Source organism: Rhinoderma darwinii, chromosome 2, assembly GCF_050947455.1.
Source record: "Rhinoderma darwinii isolate aRhiDar2 chromosome 2, aRhiDar2.hap1, whole genome shotgun sequence".
NCBI classification, from domain to species: Eukaryota; Metazoa; Chordata; class Amphibia; order Anura; family Rhinodermatidae; genus Rhinoderma; species Rhinoderma darwinii.
The window spans coordinates 64,780,361-64,804,406 of record NC_134688.1 but is presented as its reverse complement, the minus strand read 5'-3'; the positions used below and the strand labels follow the sequence as shown (position 1 = coordinate 64,804,406).

The 24,046-nt window shown below is 43.2% G+C and overlaps 1 protein-coding gene across 7 annotated transcripts in view; it reads right to left on the bottom strand.

The window, feature by feature from the left end:
* FRY (FRY microtubule binding protein) overlaps positions 1-24,046 on the bottom strand; it is a 420,217-nt gene that overhangs the window by 30,068 nt on the left and 366,103 nt on the right. For 6 of the 7 annotated variants that reach the window (XM_075851697.1, XM_075851698.1, XM_075851696.1 and 3 more), the window contains 8 exons: positions 13,838-14,445; positions 10,955-11,052; positions 10,698-10,868; positions 10,361-10,501; positions 9,497-9,676; positions 7,233-7,394; positions 6,552-6,626; positions 4,599-4,769 (listed from right to left, as the gene is read on the bottom strand). In XM_075851697.1, the coding sequence (XP_075707812.1) occupies positions 4,599-4,769; positions 6,552-6,626; positions 7,233-7,394; positions 9,497-9,676; positions 10,361-10,501; positions 10,698-10,868; positions 10,955-11,052; positions 13,838-14,445 (1,606 nt within the window). Of the gene's footprint in view, positions 1-2,435; positions 2,528-4,598; positions 4,770-6,551; positions 6,627-7,232; positions 7,395-9,496; positions 9,677-10,360; positions 10,502-10,697; positions 10,869-10,954; positions 11,053-13,837; positions 14,446-24,046 lie in introns of those variants that run through there. The other variant, XM_075851700.1, reaches the window with a different exon arrangement.

Below are 24,046 nucleotides of genomic sequence, written 5' to 3'. Positions count from 1 at the left end.
CATTATTGATGACTGCCGAGTATACATACAAATACACAGCAGCCGTCCATCACAGGTAAGAGAAGTGGGAAGAGTTCCCCTTATGAATAGAGTCCACACATAACTATAAGTCCGCTGTATTCTTTGCAAAGTCTTTATTAGGCAAATGACAATATTTATGTGCCGTTTGGACTAATAGTAGAGCAGATCTGTCCCCATAATACACTGCACCAGCTGTTCTGTCCTTATAATAGGACATCTTATTTAGGTGACCGATCCGCTTTAAGGACCAGGAACGTTGACCATTGATTTATAGGAGGTGGTCACTAAAGGGAAATTCTCATCACAGAAAGTGATGGCAAATGGTTAGGATATGCAATCACTTATGGATACGTGGGGGTCCGACTGCCAGTTCTCCACTGTTTTAGCGATGTGGCCCTTTCACAGTTTTTCCCTGCACAGCTACGCTCCCTGCCGCCGGCTGTACAGGACACTACAGCACAGCCCTGTTTTGGCTTTTTTTCCCTCCTGGCTGCCTTGATCTATTTCATGTTGGCCCTCACTACCAGTGGTAGTGATTCCATTAAGTTAGGGAATTTCTGTTGATGTGGTTTCCTAATATGTTATATAAAGTGAATTCAAAGGTAGAGATACTATGTAACTATTGCAGATGGAGCGGAGAAGTTAGCATAATGTAAATTATACATTGTATCTTCTACATAGCAGACGGAACAGAGTAGAACCATAGGTCTACCCCGATACATTGTGTTGTCCCATAAAGGATTAGTCGTTACCTACAAGACTAGATCAGAAAGAGAATAGATCCGGCAGTACGGAATATTGGTTCCTAGGCAATCCTATACAATACATTATTCATGTACTATAGATTCCACGAAAGGGACCTACTTTCTATTGTGTTCTAGTGTAGAAAGCCTCTGCAGGGCCATGAACTATAATCATCTGTCAGCCCGTTTCCTCTATATAGCCTTGATTCCATCTCCCCCATAACTGCACTCTTTTAGATTGATCTATAATTCTACATTGGATATCCCCGTCTCTCTCATCACTACGTCATATACCACTGGCTGCAGCAATTCACATTACACATACCATAAGCCATACTCACAGACCCAAAACTATCGCTGAAACCAAAAACAGCTTTATACCTGCACCCACTAGTCAGGGCGAACTAATATAGGGCATAAAACTCAGCAGCAAAAAAAAGTGGCAACTCCTCTTTGTAGTTATACAAGCGCCATTTGAGGGCAATAAATATCAATTCAGAGAATAGCTACGGTTGTATTACAAAAAACAATGTATAATACTAGTAAGAGCAGTGGGAGTCCATCATAAAATATGGTGCTTCGAGATCTCTGGCTAAACAAGGTTTTTCATCGTTTTTGTATGTCGCTAAGGAGGTCATAGATGTGCAGAATATTAGGCTGATCAACCCCTTGCACAGATAAGGCTCTGTTCACACTTGCGCTGTGGTTTTCACTTATAACGGAAAACACGATGCATGGCCGGATCCGTCGTCCGATGGATACCATCAGCGCCCAATGAACCCCATTGACTGACAATTGGGTCTGTTGGGTTCTGCTGAGGTATCCGTCATTTTTACTGGAAAAATAATTCCGAACGCAGATGTGAACATAGCCTAAGGATTAAAGTGGTTCTCTGATTTATATAAATGAACCTGAATAATATATATATATATATATATATATTATATATATATATATAAAAAAGAATTATGCAACTTTTTAATATACTTTGTGTTTTCATTTCTCACCATTTTCCAGATCTTTGAATACTGCTAGTGAATTGAAACATTTTTGTTTAAAACTGGACAGATCTAATACTTACTTTGTTACAATTGTTGCAGTCTAGACAATCGTGGACGAGTTACGTCCATATATTTCTACCAAAAACGGGAGTGGATCCCACCATAGGAAAGCGGAGATCTATTCCCATTTCTAGAAATGTAGGGATATAACATGGACCAATAATAAGACGGCCTGAATGCACCAATCATGGGGTGAGGACTTTCTATAGATTTTAGTAGTACTTTATCTAAACATTGTACATTGTGTAAATAAGTGATAAAAATATATTTTTAACCCCCTCCATGACACTGCACAGTTACAGCTTTCTTAGGAAAGTCTAAAATTTTCCACAAAAATTCTATAATGCACCCTTTCAAACTGATCTCCATGTCCGTGGTAATTTTGCTTTCCAAAAACTGAGCTGCGGCCTCATGCAACTTTTTCCCCCCAATCCCACATTACACACCTATATAACCTCCGCACTCTTTACAAAGATGCCAGCAATTTGGCAAAATCGCTCTGAATAATTAGCCAAAACCACAGCAAATTTTTTTCATGCGGCTGATCATATTTTAGGTGCACAGGTCATGCATCCCCCTAAAATATGGCTTCCGGGGACGGGGCTAAGGCGTCCATGTGCTCTGTGAAGGAAACTCTCATACAGTGGCTGAATGTTAATAAACACGTTCATGTTTAAAGTGACATGATCTTACCTGAAGCTCCTGGTTAGCAGATACAACAAATAAGAACAAAACAAAAAATGAGAAGAAAAACCATTTTCAGTCTCCATGGAATATTCACCATAGTAATACACAGATTTATTAACATTTAGCTAGAGGAAGACACAAGATTGAGACAGGTCTTATATGAAACTAGTATTTACAATTAAATATGCAGCAGTAGCAGAGCACAGTTTGTTAAATGTAGCAGAGCTGAGGTTGTCAATTGGCATAGTTTAGTAAGATCACATCAGTGGGTTTACATAGGACTGCTAGTAACATCCTAAAAGGTCCTAAACACACAGGTAAAGTTTCACTCCGATCTCTCGGGAAACGCTCTGCAGTACAAAGTATATTATAAAAGCGGAGCCCTGTTCTGCTCTGCCCCCTATGCATTAGTTATATTCATTAAACGACAGAACACCTGGAAGCACAAATGATGCAGCTACAGGAACAAATTCAGCTCTGCTACTTCTGTAAATATTTGTGCAATGTTAATATAAAAAAAATCACTACATAACATTTATGAGTAAACCAATTTTCTGCTTCGTGTTAGTTTTATATTAAAGCCCAAAGCCCTGTGCTGCGGTACATGCTCCGCTGGGTGCCGTATGTATAAGGGCCTGTTCACATCAGCGTTCAGGTTCCACTCAACTTTTCCGTCAGAGGAGCCGATGAACGGAAAGCCGAACAGAGACTATGGCTTCTGTTTGCATTACTATTGATTTCGATAGTAATGCTACCGTTTCAGTTTATTTCCATTCTGTAAAGTTTCCAAGTTTCCGTTCTGCGCTACGATTTCCATGAAAAAAAAAAAGGAAACTTTACGGAACGGAAACAAATGCAAACTTACTGAAACTGAAGCATTACCATTGAAATCAATGGTAATGTTCCATTCAGCTTTGCGTTCATCGGTTCCTCTGACGGAAAGGTTAAACGGAACTGAACCCGAACGCTGATGTGAACGGGCTCGAAAGCTATTGTATGGAGAAAAGCTCCGCACATACGGCATCCGATGGAGCATGCCACGATTCGTACTGGGTGCCAAACCTGTTTTCTATGAATGTGTGATGCCCATTAATGGACGGTGCAATGGTATATATGTGAGATAAAGTTGTTGTATATGTATATATGTATGTATGTATGTATGTATGTATGTATGTATGTATGTATGTATGTACTGTATTTAGCGCAAAGTATTTATAAACTTCGTATTGCTCCTAATCTAGAGGTAGGGGCAGATGCTAAATTCTGAGAGGTTGTACAGTCATTTTCTTTGCTTAGCCAATAATACAGAACGACGAGGTGATAACACAGGTCAATGTGAAATGACATACTGGGGTAGAACTAATTCTGGGTGAAGAAAATAGCTGCAATATACAGTATATATATATCATGGAAATCACGACGCACTGCCGGATCCGTTGTATGACAGATACCACCGATGCTTGATGGTCACCATTGACTTACAATGATGTGCGTCTGGTTCTGTTGTGTTGTCCGTCATTTTTCCCATCAAATTTGATGGAATCTGTGATGGAGGCTCTGAACGCATACGTGAACATTGACTAAGCCACAGTGGGCAGCGGCCACAAAGAGCGTTTCAATGGTAACTGTGTAATGCTATACTACCCATGTGGTGGCGCTGCAGGGGAATAGAACCATTCCTGCCAGGTTGGCGATCTGAGCAGCGCGACACCCTGTGATCAGATTATCGTCAGGGGAACTTTCTTGTCCAAAGTGGACAAACCTTTTAAGGAATAAAAACTTCTATATGTGGATGCTTATGGTCTATAAAAATCCTCACTTGGTCAAGAATCGTTGAAGTCCAAAAAATTCCAGTCTACATGCAGACATATGTATTTTATGTATATTATGCATGTACCTATGTGGATATATATATATATATATATATATATATATATATATATATATATATATATATATATATATATATAGATCATACATATAGTAGGCAATAATAATGAAAACTGAATGTAGTAACAGGTCTCGTACATTGTAATTGTGAATCCATGAGGAATACTATGACGTAACATTAATCTTTAACTCTTACCTCTCCATCCTCAAGCTCCACATCCAGGAAGTCAAAATCTCTGAAGACCCGGAACTGTTGTTCGCTGTTTGTATCATCCATGATCTCCTGCTCCCTTATTGTATCCTCTGATGACACTAAGCTACTTTGGTGATCGATTAAGTCCAATTCACCACATGATGAAAAAATAACCTGGTGACATAAAAATACAGTCTGAATGGCAGCCTGCACCCATCAATGGCTTCTATAGCTAACACTGGCATGGAGCATCCAGCTGGAAGTGTTTCCAGTCCACACCTAATTCCTTTGCCTGTTATTTTTAGATTGCACTTTGGCTATTTATTTTGGACAGGTGCCTTCAAATTGAAGTTGGGTAAAGTGACGACTTCAGACTGAAGGAACTTGGCCGAGGTGCTGGAGACTGCTCGGCTTCCTCATAGCGACGTACTTGGTATTGTGTAAATGTTTACACGAGATGTTCTGAATGGCTGAAAACTAAAGCAATGATCAGCATCAAATGGGCTGAAGGAACGTATTAGACCGTCGAATTAGGAACTGTATGAGAACACTCACAGCTCACTCTCCAAGGGGTTTTATTACCAGACCATAGACGGCATCTACTAACATGTAGGAATTCATGTTGTATTACAGCATGTTTTATCCCGGCAGTACCGTGCTTTAAAGGAAATGGTTGTATTATTTGAATAAATGATAATTGTGTTACATTGTAACTGATGTGAGGGGTCGTCCCAACTAGACTTCCACTGTCCCAGTACCTCCCCGGTGATACCAGACAATCACTGGGAGAAAGAATTTGGACCCTGAGCAAGTTTCTGACAATCACCAGCGGAGGCGCTGTGCTGCCACTTCTGCTGCAGCAGACCATCTTTTACAATGAGCCATTGAAATGAATGGGCAACCATGTAATACATGATCACACCACAGAGTATATGGAAATGGTTTTCTTTTTTCAAATGGGACAACCATTTAAGATCAACGTATAACTTTACCCTTACAGAAATAAAAGTACAACGTTTTTAGTCTTGGTGGAAGAATTTCAACCGTGACATTTCCTTGACATATAAATTATATTTCTTATGCCTTAAAATGTACAGTATCAGGATCTGGATGCTTTCTTATAAATCACAACACTTATTTATAATAGTATTGATATGGGGTATAATCTTCCTATAGCAGTTTTCTCTTCTATGTGAGGTATTGAATTAACTCTATATTACACTCAGGTCACATAGAATTGAAATTCTCCGGCACTGTTTTGTGAATCCGCAAGTTGGGATGCAGGCTGCTGTTTATGGCAGCCTGTAGTCTTCCCATGTTACAGTTCATCATTTGTGTTCTCTACCACTGTCCTGGAAATGATTTCTCTACCACTGACCTGCTCTTTCAGGGCACCGTCACACGTTTCTTTTGGGGTTTTGGCAGTATCCTATCACAGCAAACAAATGTTTCGCTGTAGTGAATACTACTTTACAAAATCATGTTCACACATTGCAGCTGAAAACCGTGCAGTTTTCAGGGCATGCTACGTTTCCCTCCCATTTTCTGCGGTGTCTTTTTCCCCATTGCCTTGAGAAACTACATGCCATACAAAGCTGAACGTAAGAACAGTGATGTCGTTTTCCACTGTAGCCGTTCGAAGAACATTTGCTAAAACGGATTAAGAAAATTTAGCTAATCGTATGTATTCAAAGGAATTGTCTTCGTAAACACATTGATGGGATCTTGCTGGGATATCAGTTTGATGGGGGTCCAACCACTGTGAGCCCCACTGATCACTAGAACTATGTATAGCGCCTATGCATCTCCATAGTAACAGACAACAAAGAAACCCCTTGTAGTCTGATTCTGCAGTCATACTCTCTCGCATCTGTCCCCTACTTCTTGCTAACCTACTGAATGTACATTAGTATTTTAGTAATGTATTCAGTATTAAATTTTTAATAAGAGACTTACAGAAGGGTTTTTGCTGAGCCCCACTTCTTGACCACAAAGAGTGAGAACGTTCACCAGCTTCTCCCGGGTTTTCTTCTAAAGATAAATATAATAAAAACGATAAACACATAAAAATGATACAGAACATCTCATCTAATAAAATAAGGATAACAAAGCAACGGGCGACTCTCCAGCACACCTCAGCATGGAGTTAGTGCCAGGAATGGACAGGTCGAGTTAAAATGCGCAGATCTAGGTCAGCTATACAACAGCAAGCGTGTTTTAAAGCGACAGTAAAGCAATGTCTTCAAAGTGGAACACAGATAATGGCGGTTTGGAGAAAAATCACTGCTGACCCCAGAACATGAGTGGACGCTCTACTGTCATTGCAGAGAAGGAGCGATGATCCTCGTCAGCCAACACAAGTAATGTTTGTTCTGGTCTAATACACTTTGGAGAGCGGAAAAATTGCCGCAGTAAAAAAATGCTTCGACTGACAGTACAAGGCTCATATTTCAAGAATAGCCATCAACAGAAATGTAATAACACAGACATGCGAGAGGGAGGAGGGAATTTCTGCACAGCCGGTTTAATATATCCGCTGCTTCACTGCTCACATTCCTTACATTTCAATGCACCAGCTCCTCATTTAACCACAAAACTCTGGAACAAAAATCTAGTGAGAGAAATAATAGACGTTACCTGAGATGACTGAGGTCGCTTCCAGCTAACAGGGACTAAAGCATTGGAATTGGATCCAGACGAGGTGGACGATGTGCTCCGTGTAACCGGCATAGCCCTACATTTACCGTCTCGTCCAGTAGAACTTTGAAGGTCATCAAACCTTCTGCCTATAATTGGGGTCTAACAAGAGAAAATTACATCTATATGGTTTTAAATTTAAGAAGACCTGTCAGTGGGAATCCCCCTCTTTTTTAAGAGAGAGCAATTCCAAAGCAGGAAGCCAATTCCCTGCAGCAACACGCAGGAAAGCAGCTGCCTGGAGTTAAGTGCAACTAAAAGGCACTTGGTTAAAAATATCCAGGATCGGATCGGACTTGTTAATGAAGCTGGATCCTAGAAACCCATTTCCTGCATGTCTCAGCAGAGAAATATTTGTCTGTTCATGAGAGAGCTATATGCTCATATTGATTTTCCTTTGGATAATGGGGTTTTCGTAGGAGAAAAAATGGTGCAGGACCATCAGACAGGACCCCTTTTGATCAACTGCTATACAAAAGGATAGGTTGGCTACTAAGCCAGCACATAAAATTGTTGGGTGTAGGGCCCAAAGGTGCTCAGATGGAGCATGCTGCATATGTAGGAATCCACACTGTGTACAGAAATATGGCTGAATACAATATTCGGCCCTGTTCACAAGGCGTGTAATTGACGTGTATTTTGGCACGTTTTACGAGCCGAAATACGCATCGAAAAACGCTTCATTAAGCTTCCTATTCAAATCAATGAGAGTGCAGTGTTAGTACATACAAAAAAACGCGTTGTGTAAAAAAGAGGCGTCAGGTCAATTCTTTGACACGTTAGAGGTGCCAAATGTTCCGATAGTCAATGTGCGCCGAAAAAGATGTGGAAATCGCGTCAAAAATGCCTGTATTTTAAAAAGTGATTCACAAGAAACAATAGCGTATTTGACACGTTTACACAACGTTTTTTGGAGCGCCGTGTGAACATGCCCTGACTAGAAACCAAAATCTGTCTGTGTAAACCTGCCCTTAGAGTTCATCAAGATGAATGAACTGAACAACCATTATTAGCAGGTCAATACAGTAACTCAGGGATTAGCATTTTTGGCTTGCGGCACTGAGGTTCTGAGTTTGAATCGGATTAGGGTCAACATCTGTGTTTGTATGTTCATCCTATGCCTGCTTGGGTTTCCTCATCTGGTTGGTCATCCCAATCGTACTGGTTGGCTAATTGGCTTCCTCTGAAATTTGTAATAGCATCCATATGTAAGTGTATATATAAGACAGGGAGGTTGGACCCGCCGGGATGCATAATCTAGACACTGATGACAGTGAATATATTCTATGTATAGTGTTGGTGAATATGTTGGTGTTTAAAGGGGGTTGTACAGGATTATAAAAATATGTCAAAAACAGCACCACACTTGTCCTCAGGTTGTATGTGGTATTGCAGCTCAGCCCCATTTATCTCAATGGACCTGAGCACCAATAACAGACCTGTGGACATGTGTGGTGCTGTTTCTGGAAGAAAGCAGACATGTTTTTCTAATTCTGTACAACCCCGTAAATGAAGGTATGGAAGGCAAGATGTTTACCATCTGTCAGAACAGGAGTGAGCACATATCTACAGTATTTAAAAGGGGTATTCCCAGAATAAAAATTATTATTTATCCACAGGATAGGTAAGCATTTTCTGATTACTGGTGGCCCAACCGTTTGCCAGAACGGAGGTCCAGAATCTCTAGACCCTTGTCACTACAGTTCCCTGCAGTGAAGAGGAGCTTGAATGGATCGGGGGTCAAGCATACACCCTCCACTCCATTCAATGTATATGCGATTGACAGAAACAGCCGGGTGCTGTACTCGGCTGTTTTAGCCATTCCCATATACTTTAAACAGAGAGACGGTCGAGCAGTAAGGAGGAACAAGGGGTTTGAGACGCCGTACTCTCGATCGGTGGAGGTCCCAGTGGCGGGGCCCTCAGCGATCAGAAAATGATGACCTATCCTGTGGATAGGTGTTCATTTTTTATTCTAGTGCAAAGCCTTTAAGTCTAGTACCTAGGAAAGTAGTTTTCTAAATGAAAAAAATTCTCCAGTGTCTGAGGACTTATTTTTGTTTTGCTTTTCTTCTGGACATTTTTACCAGGTGGCAAAATATAAAGTGACATTTCAATTTTACCCCTTATGGAATGCTGTTCATATTGTGTAACTTTAATTTGCTACTTGCAGCAACACATTGGATTGTAGGGTCATGTTATACCTGAGACACATCAAAGTGGAAATCCAGCGTCTTCCCGGGAAGCTCCTTAGAGGAGCTTGTCCACAATCGACTGATTTCAAGCTTGGTCAGATCCCCATGTTGATAAGCTGGTAACACTAGGCTGGCAGATCTTGATACAACCAATTTCATAATATTCAGAGCTTCTTTCCAGTGAACACTCTGAATGACAGGAAAAAATAAACTGATAAAATATCTCTATGATATTGTTACCTCATCCACTAATATTCATATCTACATTCCAGCACTGGCAAATATTTATGTTCGAAACGTGCATAGTGATGGATAAAATACTGCGGATTATTTACTCTGGATAAGACTACTGAACGTCAGCGATGCTCAGGCCACCTACTAAGGATTAGACTCCATTCATTCTTCCACAAGTATTTATTCATTATAGAACTCAAAGGCAATGTCACATTATGATCTAATGCTATTAGGGGGGTTTTCCAGGTCTTGGAATTGATGGTCTTTGACTTGGAGTCCGACCTCTGGTTCACTTGAATGCTTTGAGCTGCAGTACCAGGCACAGCCACACACGTGTGTCTGGTGCTCTGCCTGGATAAACAATGAGGGGGCCCCTTCATTCTTCTCCCACCAATCATACGCTGATGTTTTATCCCTTTAATTACATAGCTTTCTGCAAAAATTATATTCATCGAGCTGGGAAATTATAAGTATGTTCTTCCATCTCCCTGCCCTCCCAAAACATTATTATGGCTAAGTTGCTTTGTACCTCTGTCTGTACTGACTAGAAGTGCACTAGAGAAGAAGCTGGGCACGTTATCCGCCGCTTCTACAGAACCAGTTATTAATTATTTTTTTTATTGTCCTGGTCTGTCATACCTGAACATATTTTTCAATTGTCTTCAGCACTTCAATGTTAAATTGTTTTCCAGGAATCATCGACATATCCATGTGGCTGAGAAGACTGTAGATAATTTGCAGAAGGGACTGCTGCATGCTGGGTAACCCTTTTTCTAGTAACTGGGGAGAATAAATTTAGAGAACATAAAAGTAAGAAATTCGGCATACTTTTATTTGCTACATTCGTCATTCATATATAGATGTAGCAGAGCTGAGTTTCTCATTTGGCTCAATGTATTGTAATACCTGTGAACTGGATAAGGTAGCATAAAATAACTGTGATAACCATTAATATTAGATCTCATGGATGAATTACCTCTGCTAAGTAAGTCACCATGTTGATCGTGATGTCAGTAAATGCTTCATGGAGGTATCTGCAGACCACGTTCACCCATGTAGAACAGTCTCTGGTGTAGCTGTGTGTTTTGTACAGGGTCATGACATGGGCCAGGTTGGACAGCTTGGGATTCTTTTCTTCTAGGCACACCTAGCAAAGACGACACGTTTATTGGATTTACATGTGTAGGCTAGAATACGAGGTACAAAGCAGAAAAAGATCTGTTAATATCAAACCTGTGCAATTCTCTCCGCCACTTGCTTACAGAAGTTGTTCGGACTTTCAAAATGCTGGATTAAATGAGGCAGCAGACACAAAATATTCAATGGAAAACCTGGAAATGAGTAAACAAAGAATTTATTTCAAACATGATCAACATAATTTAGTTTCTGGTCTATTGTATTTTTATTGACTGACGTCATTTAGTTTTAAAGATATATCTTGAGTTAGAAAAAATATCAAATCCACTGCTTCATTTCATAGTCAGTTACATGATAAAATTCTGGCTGCATGCAGGCACCACTAGGGGGAGCTCACTGCATATAGATTTATACAGCTAGTATTGAACTCAAATGGAATTGTAAAAATATATATGCAGTGAGGGCGCCTTAGTGGCAGCTACAGGCAAGGGCTATGAATGGCCCCCTCACCACGGGACCCACAGCAGTCTACTCTATGGTAAGCACTAGGGATGTCACGATACCAGAATTTGGACTTCGATACCGATACTTCGTTTAGTATTGCGATTTCGATACCAATTTCGATACTTTGCCAACAGTAATAAAAATAAAAAAAATTCTTCTGTTTTCTGATGTGAGGCGCGGCGTGTGATGAATTTTGAATGCGCCTCACATTAATAGTAATTAACCCCATCATGTTTCTCAGTCATAATGGGTTAATTACTATTAATGTGAGGACCATGGAGGTTAAATTCATCATACCTCGCGCCTCACATTAATAAGTGATAGAAAGCCGTGTTTATTTCATTTTTTTTACAGCGTGCACATCATAAATGATGCAAAAAAATCATTGTGCGCGCCATTACTGAATGTGTGTATTTTATGTATTGAGACTTATTTTAATGTTTATTGTAAAAAAGGTGTATGTGTATTTTTTTTAAATTTAACAATACTTTGTTTTTACTTTATTTTTAAACTTTAATGTACTGACATATATCAGATATGTGCCAGTACATTAGCCTGTGGACGTATAGCACACAGGCTGTTGTTCGGACATACCTCAGTATGCCCTAACAACAAGAAATATGGTAAGACAGCCCTGGGGTCCGTCAATAGACCCTGGGCTGTCTGCCCATATATGGTATGGCCCTCGATCGCGTCACAGGAATTCCCTGTGACGCGATCCAGGGGCATCCCCCCTTCTCATTTTCTCCTGAATGCTGCAGTCCGCTGTGATCGCAGCATTCAGGGGAATAACGGCGGAGATGAGAGGTTTCCCTGATCTCCGCCGTTATAGAGCGGGGCTGCAGCTGTGTAATACAGCCATTGCCCCGCTCCTGACAGGAAGTGCGACCGGGGTCAGCATGAGGTGATGCGACCGGCGCTGCACTAATGAGCGGCGGCGCAGGCACTGAAGACAGAACATGGGGGTGTTTTGTAGTGCGCCCGCCATGTTCTGTCTTCAGTGCCGCCGCTCATTAGTGCAGCGGCGGCCGCATCGCATCATCCTGACCCCGCAGCACTTGTTATCAGGACTCCGGAGCGAAGCAATGGCTGTATCACACAGCTGCAGCTTCGCTCTCATACATTCATGTATTACTATACTGAGCTGTGCGGCTGCGCAGCGAAGTATCGAAATACAGGAAATAGCGGTATCGAACCGTTTAGGGATGCAGAGTATCGAAACAGTATCGAAGTTTCGATGCATCGCGCATCCCTAGTAAGCACGCCACTGCGCTTATAATATATTTATAGGGTGAGAGAGCTAAGTGGGGTATTACCATAGAAAATTAGTTATCTAATTGTCCAGATCACATAGGATGCTATGAGTAAGGCCCCATGCACACGACCGTAAAAACTCCCGTAATTACGGGCCCATAGACTTCTATTGGCCACGGGTACCTCCCCGTATGCTTACGGGAAGGTGCCCGTGCCGTTGAAAAATATAGAACATGTCCTATTTCTGGCCGTAATTACGGCACGGGCAGGCCCATAGAAGTCTATGGGGCTCCCGTAATTACGGGTGACTACGTGTGTGCACCCGTAATTACGTGAGCGTTGCTAGGCGACGTCAGGGGATAGTCACTGTCCAGGGTGCTGAAAAAATAAACGATCGGCAGTAACTGTTTCAGCACCCTGGACAGAACCTACCGATCACAATATAACCTGTAAAAAAAAAAAAGAAAGACGTTCATACTTACCCAGAACTCTCTGCTTCTTCCTCCAGTCCGGCCTCCTGGGATGACGTTACAGCCCATGTGACCGCTGCAGCCAATCACAGGCCAATCACTGGCTGCAGCGGTCACATGAACTGCCGCGTCATCCAGGGAGGTCGGACTGGATGTCAGGAGAGGGACGCGTCACCAAGACAACGGCCGGGTAAGTATGAATTTCTTTTACTTTTATTACGGAAAGGGCTGCCCCTTCTCTCTATCCTGCACTGATTAGTGCAGTGCAATTTTGCAGCCAAAAACGTGCCCGTAAATACGGGTGGAATACGGGTCGAATACTTGTGACCAAGGACCTGTATTTACACCAGTATTTACGGGTGGACAAAAATACGGTCGTTAAGGCTGTGTTCACATTGGGGCATATGTTCATGCATTTTTGATCAGTGCCGCAGAACATATGAATGTATATGTTTATACAGTTGATTAAGTCTACCATTTACTCCCATTGAAAAAAACAAAAACAAACGTATAATGCGCAGTATATTTTTTTTAGATCCCTCACTGGAAAAGTAGCTAATGTGCCTTTCAGTCAAAGTTCAAAAAAAGAATAAAAAAAAAAAAAAGGTATACTGACATATGCCAAAAGGGATAAACTTCTGTTATACATTTGGGAACGTTAGCGAATATGTCATGGGCACTTCCTGACATTCACACCGAGCGTAGACTCCAAGAACATTGTGGACAAAGCCTTACAGACACACACGCTTACCTATGACCTGTGTGGAGTCCACCATGGAGACGCGAGAAACAGGGGTCAGCATACTGAAGAGTTGAAGCGTCAAGTCGGTTGTTGTGAGAGATGTGAACCCTTTAAGAAGAAGCTGCTGCAGTCCAGAGAAGTCTGACCATTTCAGCTGTCCTTGTAGCTTCTCCAGCTTTTCCCTATTTTCAGACTTGTCCAGAGGCAAATGAGTCAGAAGTTTGTTGAGTAGTCTCAGTGCCATCAAATACTCAAATTCAAAGTCTGATTCCATTAGGGCCACAGCGACCCAGAAAATGGTGGCCAGCAGGTTCGTAGGATTGTTTATGTGAGAGGGATCGGTCAGATTGTCTTTTAGTGAGGATGAACTCCTAGTTTTTGGAGAGAATCCCTGTTGAGTACAAGCTTGAATCCTATCCAGGGTGGCACTGCGAGGAGGATCTGACGACTTGTCCACCACACCAAACTTTTTAGGAACAGAGAAGCTCCTCTGGTGTCGGCTACGTTCTGCAGTGGCTGTACCTCCTCCCACCAACCCAGAATTAACGTTCAGTTGACCAGTGCTTTTCCTGTTCGCAGTTAACTTTGTATTGGAAGTCAGGTCAGGAGATGACGACCTGTAAAGAATAACAATACACTCCTGAAAAATTTTGTTCTACCTGCATAATGTTTTGCATCTACTCAGAATAGGAAGAATTGCTGTTTTTAATCCAAATCTATAAGTGGTAGATGCCATATCTGAAAGCTTTGTGTAGAAATGTTAAGGTCTAATAGCATCTGCATTGTTAATTTCCGTCATAGGAGCAATACTACGAAAATGATGGAGGCGACGGATCCGTCACATGACGGACACCAACAGCCCACATTGACTATAATACGGTCCGTCAGGTCCATCATTTTACCATATAAAATATTGCTGCATACTGGGCTATTTTGTCCAACATTTTTTTACAAAATCTGCGACGGAGGCTCCTAAAACAACCTGCAACGCAGATGTAAACCGAGCCTCAAAGGAGTATTTTTATTTTCTTTGGTCTGTGAAGAAACAGCGCCACTTTTGTCCATGGGTGGTGTGTGGTATTGCAGCTCAGCTCTATTCAAGTGAATAGGGCTGAGCGGTAATACCAGACATAGCCCATGGGCAGGAGTGGCGCAGTTTCTGGGTAACAATCAGAATTGTTTTCCTATTTCAGACAACCCCTTTAAGCATTAACACAGTTCTAACAAACCTCTTAAGCTTGATGATTAACAAGTGTAAATTATATAAATGTTCTTATTAACTTATTTCCATGTGTCACTATACAAATACAGTATAATAAAAAAAAAAAAAGATGGGCTAGCAATCTGCTGTCCTGTTCTGGAAACTCACAGCCGCATGTAAACAATGAGGGGGCAGGTGTCATGTCGACCTTACGGACCTCACTTCTAATGGTCATATGACGGCTTCATTCAGTAGTACCGTGGATGTACAGAACAAGACTAGTCACTGCAGTCAAGTAAGTTTTGATGCAAATGGAAAAAGCAACCACCTAGGGTGCCTGGTATTGCTCTAAAGCAACGCTTATGTCTCTGCCCTATATCTTGGCCATGTATGTGACATTTCAATAAAACACAGATTAATGTAATCAAATAAAGAAAAACGCCATCTAAATTCAGGGTGAGATGCAGAATGAGCTTAGATTTGCTAAAGGAAAAACACAATGCCATTAAGTAATGTAATATGTATAGTAACAGGAAAGGGAAAGAGGAAAGTAGTGTGATCAAATAATATTGAAAATAATAAATTCTTTATTAATAAATAGTTAAAATAACAATGTTAGCTGAAAATTTGTAGTGCCAATGACCCCTCACTTGACACTATAGACAAATAAATGTCTTAATTATTCTTACTCCGTTGGGGAAATATGCGAGTAATGGGACAAGTAGCCTAAATCTTAGATGTATATTGATATATTGATTAGCCCACAGTTGTATATGCTAAAGCAAAGTGTTGTGGAAATTACACAGCTAGAGCATTAACTTGAGTTGGTTGTAGTGGTACACAATTCTCTATAATGCTGTGCTGAAGGTTCCTTCATCGGGCTGTAATGTTAGCCCAGCGATGGAGGAACCTAGTAAAGTGACAGTCACTGCGTGTCTGTCAAGTTGCACATAGACCATATCAGCATACAATGTACAATGCTGAGCACGGTCAAATGAGAGAGAGTACACGGCAAAAGCCGGGATAAGCTGTCTGGGTGCTTGTTAGCACGTCCAGTGCAGCTAAACACGGTCCCTATTTGTGGGCTATTGCAGCTCACTGAGCACAGAATGTGTGTGCAGCCTAGATGGAGACAGGGCCGCCATCAGGAATTTCAGGGCCCCCTACAGCTACATTTTCTGGGCCCCCCTACCGTGGCACCGCCTGTTAACGGTACTCCGTCCAGTACTATATCATGGTACCCAGGGCCGCCATCAGGGGGGGTATTAGGGGTACTGATGTGAGAGGCCCGGCCAAACCTAATTGAAAGGGGGGCCCGGCAAACTGCCGCGACTTGCCTTTGGTAGAAAAAAAACAGGCCCCTGCAATGGGGCCCGTTTTTTTCACCAAAAGAATGTCATGAGCTGCGGGCCCCCCTTTCAATTAGGTTTGGCCGGGCTTCTCACATCAGTACCCCTAATACCCCCCCTGATGGCGGCCCTGGGTAGCATGGGGGCCGTCAAACACCGCCGCCCGTGCGACCGATCACGCGCACCACGCAAACTCCCGCGCATGCGCACCGGCGACCGCCTGGAAGCGCGCACCGAATTTTGAGGCAGATTTTGACCTGCCCACACTATCTTGCCGCGTTTTTTGCCTGCGGCGATTGAGGACAGCAGACAGAAAACGCAGCGAAAAATGCATTTTCTGCCTCCCATTGATTTAGATGGCAGGTCAGAGGCAGAACCGCGGCAAGAAAGGACGTGCTGCTTTTTCTTTTTTCCGCGACTGGCTCCCATTGATTTCAGATTAAATTAATGGGAGGCGGTTTTGGAAGTTTTTTGGTGCTGATTCTGACGCAGTGTCCGAGTCAATATCAAGGCCCAAAAACGTTGAACTGGGCCTTATTGTTAGGGCTTATTCAGACGAACGTGTAATACGTCCGTGAAACGTGTGTGATTTTCACGCGCCTTGCACGGACCTATGTTACTCTATGGGGCCGTGCAGACTGTCAGTGATTTTCACGCAGCGCGAGTCCGCTGCGTAAAACTCGCGACATGTCCGAGATTTGTGCATTGTTCGCGCATCACGCACCCATTGAAGTCAATGGGTGCGTGAAAATCACGCCCAGCACTTCCGCAGCAGTATAAACTATGAATGAAAACAGAAAAGCACCGCGTGCTACAAACATACAAACAGAGTGTCATAATGATGGCGGCTGCGCGAAAATCACACAGCCACGCATCATACGCTGCTGACAAACGGAGCTGTTATGGACCTTTTGCAAGCGCAAAACGCCACGTTTTTGCGCGCGCAAAAAGCACACGCTTGTGTAAATCCGGCCTTAGGGTAGGAACACACTAGGCATGAACACTGCGGATTTTATGCAACACATTTTATTGTGGAAAATCCGCAGCGTATCACAGTCGCAGCAGAGAGGATGAGATTTGAACAAATCTCATCCACACGCTGCAAAAATAATGGACCTGCAGTGTGGCTTTTTGGCTTTTTAAGCCGCAGCATGTCAATGTATTCTGTTGAATCGCTGCTCCTATGTTGCAGAAATGCTGCGGTTCTGCCGCAAAAATCACAAATGAGAAAAAAAAAAAAGCCACTTTTTTAAATTTATAAAAAAGTTTCGACTTGCCCCGGCCGTAGTCCTGGTGACGCGATCCTCTATTCTTAGCGTAGCCCCGCCTCCTGTCATGACGTTTCATCCCATGTGACTGCTGCAGCGGTCACATGGTCTACAGCGTCATCCCAGGAGGCGGGGCTACGTTCAGAAGAGAGAGATGCGTCACTTAAACTACGGCCGGGGTAAGCCTAAACTTTTTTTTCCCTGCAGGATTCCCGCAGCGGACACGCCTCACGAAACCTGCGCCACTATTTGGTGCGGTTTTGCTGGCGGAATTCCCTGCGGCTCCCGGGATAAGCTGTGTAGTTTTACTCAGCATATCCGCCTAGTGTGTCCCTTATGATGTCGCTCCTGGAGCTGCTGCCGCTCTCTAAATAGGCAGTTGGTCCAGTAGAATTTGGAATTATTTTTTTTTGTGAACCAGCTTAAAAAAATACAAAACTTTGGTGTTAGGGCCTGTTGACATCACTGTTCGCTTCCGCTCCGGGGTTCCTTCTGAGGTTTCTGTCGGGTGAACCCCGCAACGGAAAGTAAAAGTGATAGCACAGCTTCCGTTTGCATCACCATTAGCGCAGTCGACTGCGCTATTAATTCCGTCCGAAAACCAGCCGGAATGGTGACGAACGGAAACCATTAGCGATGTTTCCGTCACCATTGAGATCAATGGTGACTGAAACGGAAGCTGTGCTGTCACTTTCACTTTCCGTTGCGGGGTTCACCCGACAGAAACCTCAGACGGAACCCCGGAGCGGAAGCGAACGGTGATGTGAACAGGCCCTAACACAAAAGTTTTGTATTTTTTTAAGCTGGTTCACAAAAAAAAATAATTCCAAATTCTACTGGACCAACTGCCTATTTAGAGAGCGGCAGCAGCTCCAGGAGCGACATCATAAGGGACACACCAGGCGGATATGCTGAGTAAAACTACACAGCTTATCCCGGGAGCCGCAGGGAATTCTGCCAGCAAAACCGCACCAAATAGCGGCGCAGGTTTCGTGAGGCGTGTCCGCTGCGGGAATCCTGCAGGGAAAAAAAAGTTTAGACTTGCCAGGGCCGTAGTCCTGGTGACGCATCTCTCTCTTCTGAACGTAGCCCCGCCTCCTGGGATGACGCTGTAGACCATGTGACCGCTGCATCAGTCACATGGGATGAAACGTCATGACAGGAGGCCGAGCTGCGTTAAGAATAGAGGATCGCGTCACCAGGACTACGGCGGGGTAAGTCTAAACTTTATCAATTTAAAAAAGTACCTTTTTTTTTCTTCTCTTGTGTGATTTTTGCGGCAGAACCGCAGCATTTCCGCAACAGAGGAGCAGCGATTCCACAGAATACATTGACATGCGACTTAAAAAGCCAAAGCCGCACGGCAGGTCCATTATTTTTGCAGCGTGTGGATGAGATTTGTTCATATCTCATCCACTCTGCTGCGACTGTAATACGCTACGGATTATCCACAATAAAATGTGTTGCATAAAATCCGCAGTGTTCATGCCTAGTGTGTTCCTACCCTAAGGCCGGATTTACACAAGCGTGTGCTTTTTGCACGCGCAAAAAACGTGGCGTTTTGCGCATGCAAAAGGTCCATAACAGCTCAGTATGTCAGCAGCGTATGATGCGCGGCTGCGTGATTTTCGCGCAGCCGCCATCATTATGACACTCTGTTTGTATGTTTGTAGCACGTGGTGCTTTTCTAATTTCATTCATAGTTTATACGGCTGCGGAAGTGCTGAGCGTGATTTTCACACACCCATTGACTTCAATGGGTGCGTGATGCGCGAACAATGCACCAATATAGGACATGTCGTGAGTTTTACGCAGCGGACACACGCTGCGTGAAAATCACTGACAGTCCGCACGGCACCATAGAGTAACATAGATCCGTGCGAGGCGCGTGAAAATCACGCACGTTGCACGGACGTATTACACGTTCGTCTGAATAAGCCCTAACAATAAGGCCCAGTTCACAGAGTTTTTGGGCCTTGATATTGACTCGGACACTGCGTCAGAATCAGCACCAAAAAACTTCCAAAACCGCCTCCCATTGATTTAATCTGAAATCAATGGGAGCCAGTCGCGGAAAAAAGAAAAAGCAGCACGTCCTTTCTTGCCGCGGTTCCGCCTCTGACCTCCCATCTAAATCAATGGGAGGCAGAAAATGCATTTTTCGCTGCGTTTTTTGTCTGCTGTCCTCAATCGCCGCGAGCAAAAAACGCAGCAAAAAAACGCGGCAAGATAGTGTGGGCAGGGCAAAATCTGCCTCAAAATTCTTTAAGGAATTTTGAGGCAGATTTTTTTTTGCCTGCAAAATACTGTGTAAACAGGGCCATACATAAACAACACTTTGAGATAATTTACTCACTGTGTCAGAAGAGCTGCTCCCACTCCAGTCCTCTTCCGGCGATGTCTTCCAGGGGAGGTCTTCGGTCCAGACGTCCAGTCCTTCACCTCCAGCCAGGCTCCAGGTAAGTTTTGTCCATGTGTGTCCGCGGCTGCGCGCGCTTCGTTCGCGGGTGCGCGCGCGGCCGGTCGCGGGTGCGCGGTCGATCGCGGGTGCGCGCGCGGTCGATCGCGGGTGCGCGCGCGGGCGGTCTCCAGTGCGGGCGTTCGTGGATGCGCGCTCGCGAGTGCGCACGCGCGGCAGTTTCATTGTGCGCGCGATCGGGTGCGCGCGCGGGCGGACGGTTTGACGGCCCCCCATGACGAGGGGAGGGGGCCCGCAGCAGCAGCAGCAGCAGCAGCTCACGACATTCTTTTGGTGAAAAAAACGGGCCCCATTGCAGGGGCCCGTTTTTTCCTACCAAAAGAATGTCGAGGCAGTTGCCGGGCCCCCCTTTCAATTAGTTTTGGCCGGGCCCCTCACACCACTACCCCTAATACCCCCCTGATGGCGGCCCTGGATGGAGAGACTGCTAAATCAACAGTCTCTACGTAGCGGCTCAATGGTCACACGGCTCAAAATCAAAGTGCCGTTTGTGAATAATGAACCAGTGTAATCTACAGAGCAGAGCCGAGATCAGCTGTCTGGGTGCTGTCAGCACGTCCAGTACAGCGTAGTACGGACTCTCACTGCAGGCTGCTACGGCTCACTGGGCACACACTGTGTGCTGCATCGAGGAGAGACTTTCAGGATGACAGTCTCTGCATTCCTGTGGAGCTTCTAGTTGATCACTACGGCATACAGGGAGTAGTGCCGTTCGTGATCAGAAAGGGAGTTTACAGTGTTGAGCCCGGATCAGCTGTCTGGGTGCTAACAGCACATCCAGTACAGCTCAGCACGGTCCCCCACTGCAGGCTGCTGCGGTTCCCTAGGCACACACTGTGTGTACAGTGTCAACAAGAGACTGTTGAAATGACAGTCTCTGCGGTCTTTGAAGCTGCTCGTTGATCATTACGGCACACAATAGACAGTGCCGTTCGTGACCAACGACCAGGGAGTTGAAGCCTGTGTGCCGGGATCAGCTGTCTGGGTGCTACTCAGCACGTCCAGAGCAGCCCGGTCCCTTAGTTTGAGCTGCTATAATTGACTGAGCGCACGTACTATGTGCAGCTTCAGTGATAGAGGCATAGAGGAGTCCCTGTCTCTTAGCAGATATTCTGCCACAGTTGTTAGTTGGAGACTAGTGTCTCAAAAAACGGAGTTAGTGTTAGAGCATGAAACATTGTTGATAGTGAAACACCCGACGCGCGTTTCGCCGGAACTTCCGGCTTCTTCCAGGGGTGGTGGCCGCCGGACTCACGGCCCAGATATACTAAAAATTCCTGATTGACAGGAATAGAGACCAATCAAGACAATTGTAGATTGGAAACAGTGTGACAGTGCAACGTGATACTTCCTGTTAGTTCTAGGAATGTATCAATGTTAAAGTAACATTGCCTGATCTAAGAATCAGTCAATTCACGACGGAAAGTACGAGGATTATGCTTTGTGCTCACAAAACAATTACACATATGAAACTATCATTGCAGAAATAAACATGCAGCAATTATTTTGGAAAGGGAAGGTGATAAAAGTTATTATTAACAAAAATATCAGTATTAATCTGTTTGTCCAGTAGTTTTGATTTTGATGTACAGCCTGAGACAACAGCTGTAGATCAAGTATATGCATCATTCAATTAATGATTACAGTTGTGATAAAAACAAATGAATCTTACACCATGTTAGGTGAGAAGAGAAGGAAGGTTGATAGGTTGTAAAAATAATATGTTCAATGCTGTTAAGCATAATTACATCTAATGTGTATAGACTCATAAGTCCATGATACTAGGATGGTACAAATTGATTACTGTGTATATCGGAAGCAGACAGTCACATAAGTGTAATGGCGGAAATAATTATCAATCCCGTCATACCTATACAGTAAAGAGATGTTCTGTTATAATTCCTGGTCACTTTCGCTCAGAGATCAAAGAAAACAACCAAAATTAAAATTATCGTTTAGGCCAAACGGTTTAACGGAGTTCATACGGAATATCCACTCGCTTTCTCTTCTCAAAAGAGCCTTATCGAGGTTGCCTCCTCTGATACCCATATTAATTTTAGAAATGGCCCAACCTTTTAGAGTCCGCCATTCCAGGTTGTGTCTCTCTTTGAAATGTCTTGCAATTGGGGTAGGTGTGAATATTTTCTTTTGGAGTTTACATTCCTTCTCAGTTCTATCATAGTTTATGATCGTCCTGATATGTTCTCCAATGCGGATTTTTAGTGCTCTGATCGTTTTGCCCACGTATTTCAAGCCGCAGGGACACTCCAAACAGTACACTACTCCCTCGGAATTACAGTTCATATATTCTCTGATCTTGTACTGTACCCCAAATCCATCAATGAATCTGGGTCCTTAACAGATAGAAATTGTTTTTCATTAACAGTGATTGCTCCCAATGTAAGACCTTCTGAGATCATAACGTTGTATTCGTCTAAAAACTGAACTGTTGGATCCCCCCATAGTGATTTATAGCATTGTTTATCTGATGAAAATTTTGACAGATAATGTTTGCCTTTGGAGGCGCTATATTGATGACATATTTGTCATCTGGGGGGGCACAGTCACAGATCTGGAGCGCTTCATCATGGAATTAAACAACAATGACTTTAACCTTAAATTGACCCTTGTACACAATCAACAGTCGATTCCCTTTTTGGATATTCTCATTCATACAGATCTAGAGAGGAACCTCCACACTGATCTTTATAGAAAAGTAACCGCGACTAATAGCTTGTTGGCTGCTGAAAGCGCACACTCCAAAAACACGATTAGGGCAATTCCGAAGGGTGAATTCTTAAGATTGAGGCGTAATTGCTCAACCTTTTCTATTTTTAAAGAACGAGCAGTGGAACTGAAGGCTAGATTACAGGCAAGACACTACTCTAACCGTAATATCAAAAAGGCCTACAACATAGCCTTAAGAACGAACCGTGAAGAACTTCTTACTCCTAAAAAAACACAAGCCGAGAAAGATAATCAAATAACTGAATGCCCTATACAGCCCAGGTTTATTACTAACTACAATGCAGACTGGGACAGCATGATGCAGATCATTAACAAACACTGGCATGTCCTCAAATCTGACCCTAATTTAAATGTGGTTCTGGGAGAGAGAGCCCTATCGGGGTATCGTAAGGGAACCAGCATATCAAATCTCTTGGTCGCAAGTCATTTTACACGAGGCGATATTTCTAAGAAAGTCCAGAACAATGGGTTTTTCCCATGTAAACTATGTAAGGCATGCAGAATCCTGACTCCAACCAAGCAATTCATTGATGGATTTGGGGTACAGTACAAGATCAGAGAATATATGAACTGTAATTCCGAGGGAGTAGTGTACTGTTTGGAGTGTCCCTGCGGCTTGAAATACGTGGGCAAAACGATCAGAGCACTAAAAATCCGCATTGGAGAACATATCAGGACGATCATAAACTATGATAGAACTGAGAAGGAATGTAAACTCCAAAAGAAAATATTCACACCCACCCCAATTGCAAGACATTTCAAAGAGAGACACAACCTGGAATGGCGGACTCTAAAAGGTTGGGCCATTTCTAAAATTAATATGGGTATCAGAGGAGGCAACCTCGATGAGGCTCTTTTGAGAAGAGAAAGCGAGTGGATATTCCGTATGAACTCCGTTAAACCGTTTGGCCTAAACGATAATTTTAATTTTGGTTGTTTTCTTTGATCTCTGAGCGAAAGTGACCAGGAATTATAACAGAACATCTCTTTACTGTATAGGTATGACGGGATTGATAATTATTTCCGCCATTACACTTATGTGACTGTCTGCTTCCGATATACACAGTAATCAATTTGTACCATCCTAGTATCATGGACTTATGAGTCTATACACATTAGATGTAATTATGCTTAACAGCATTGAACATATTATTTTTACAACCTATCAACCTT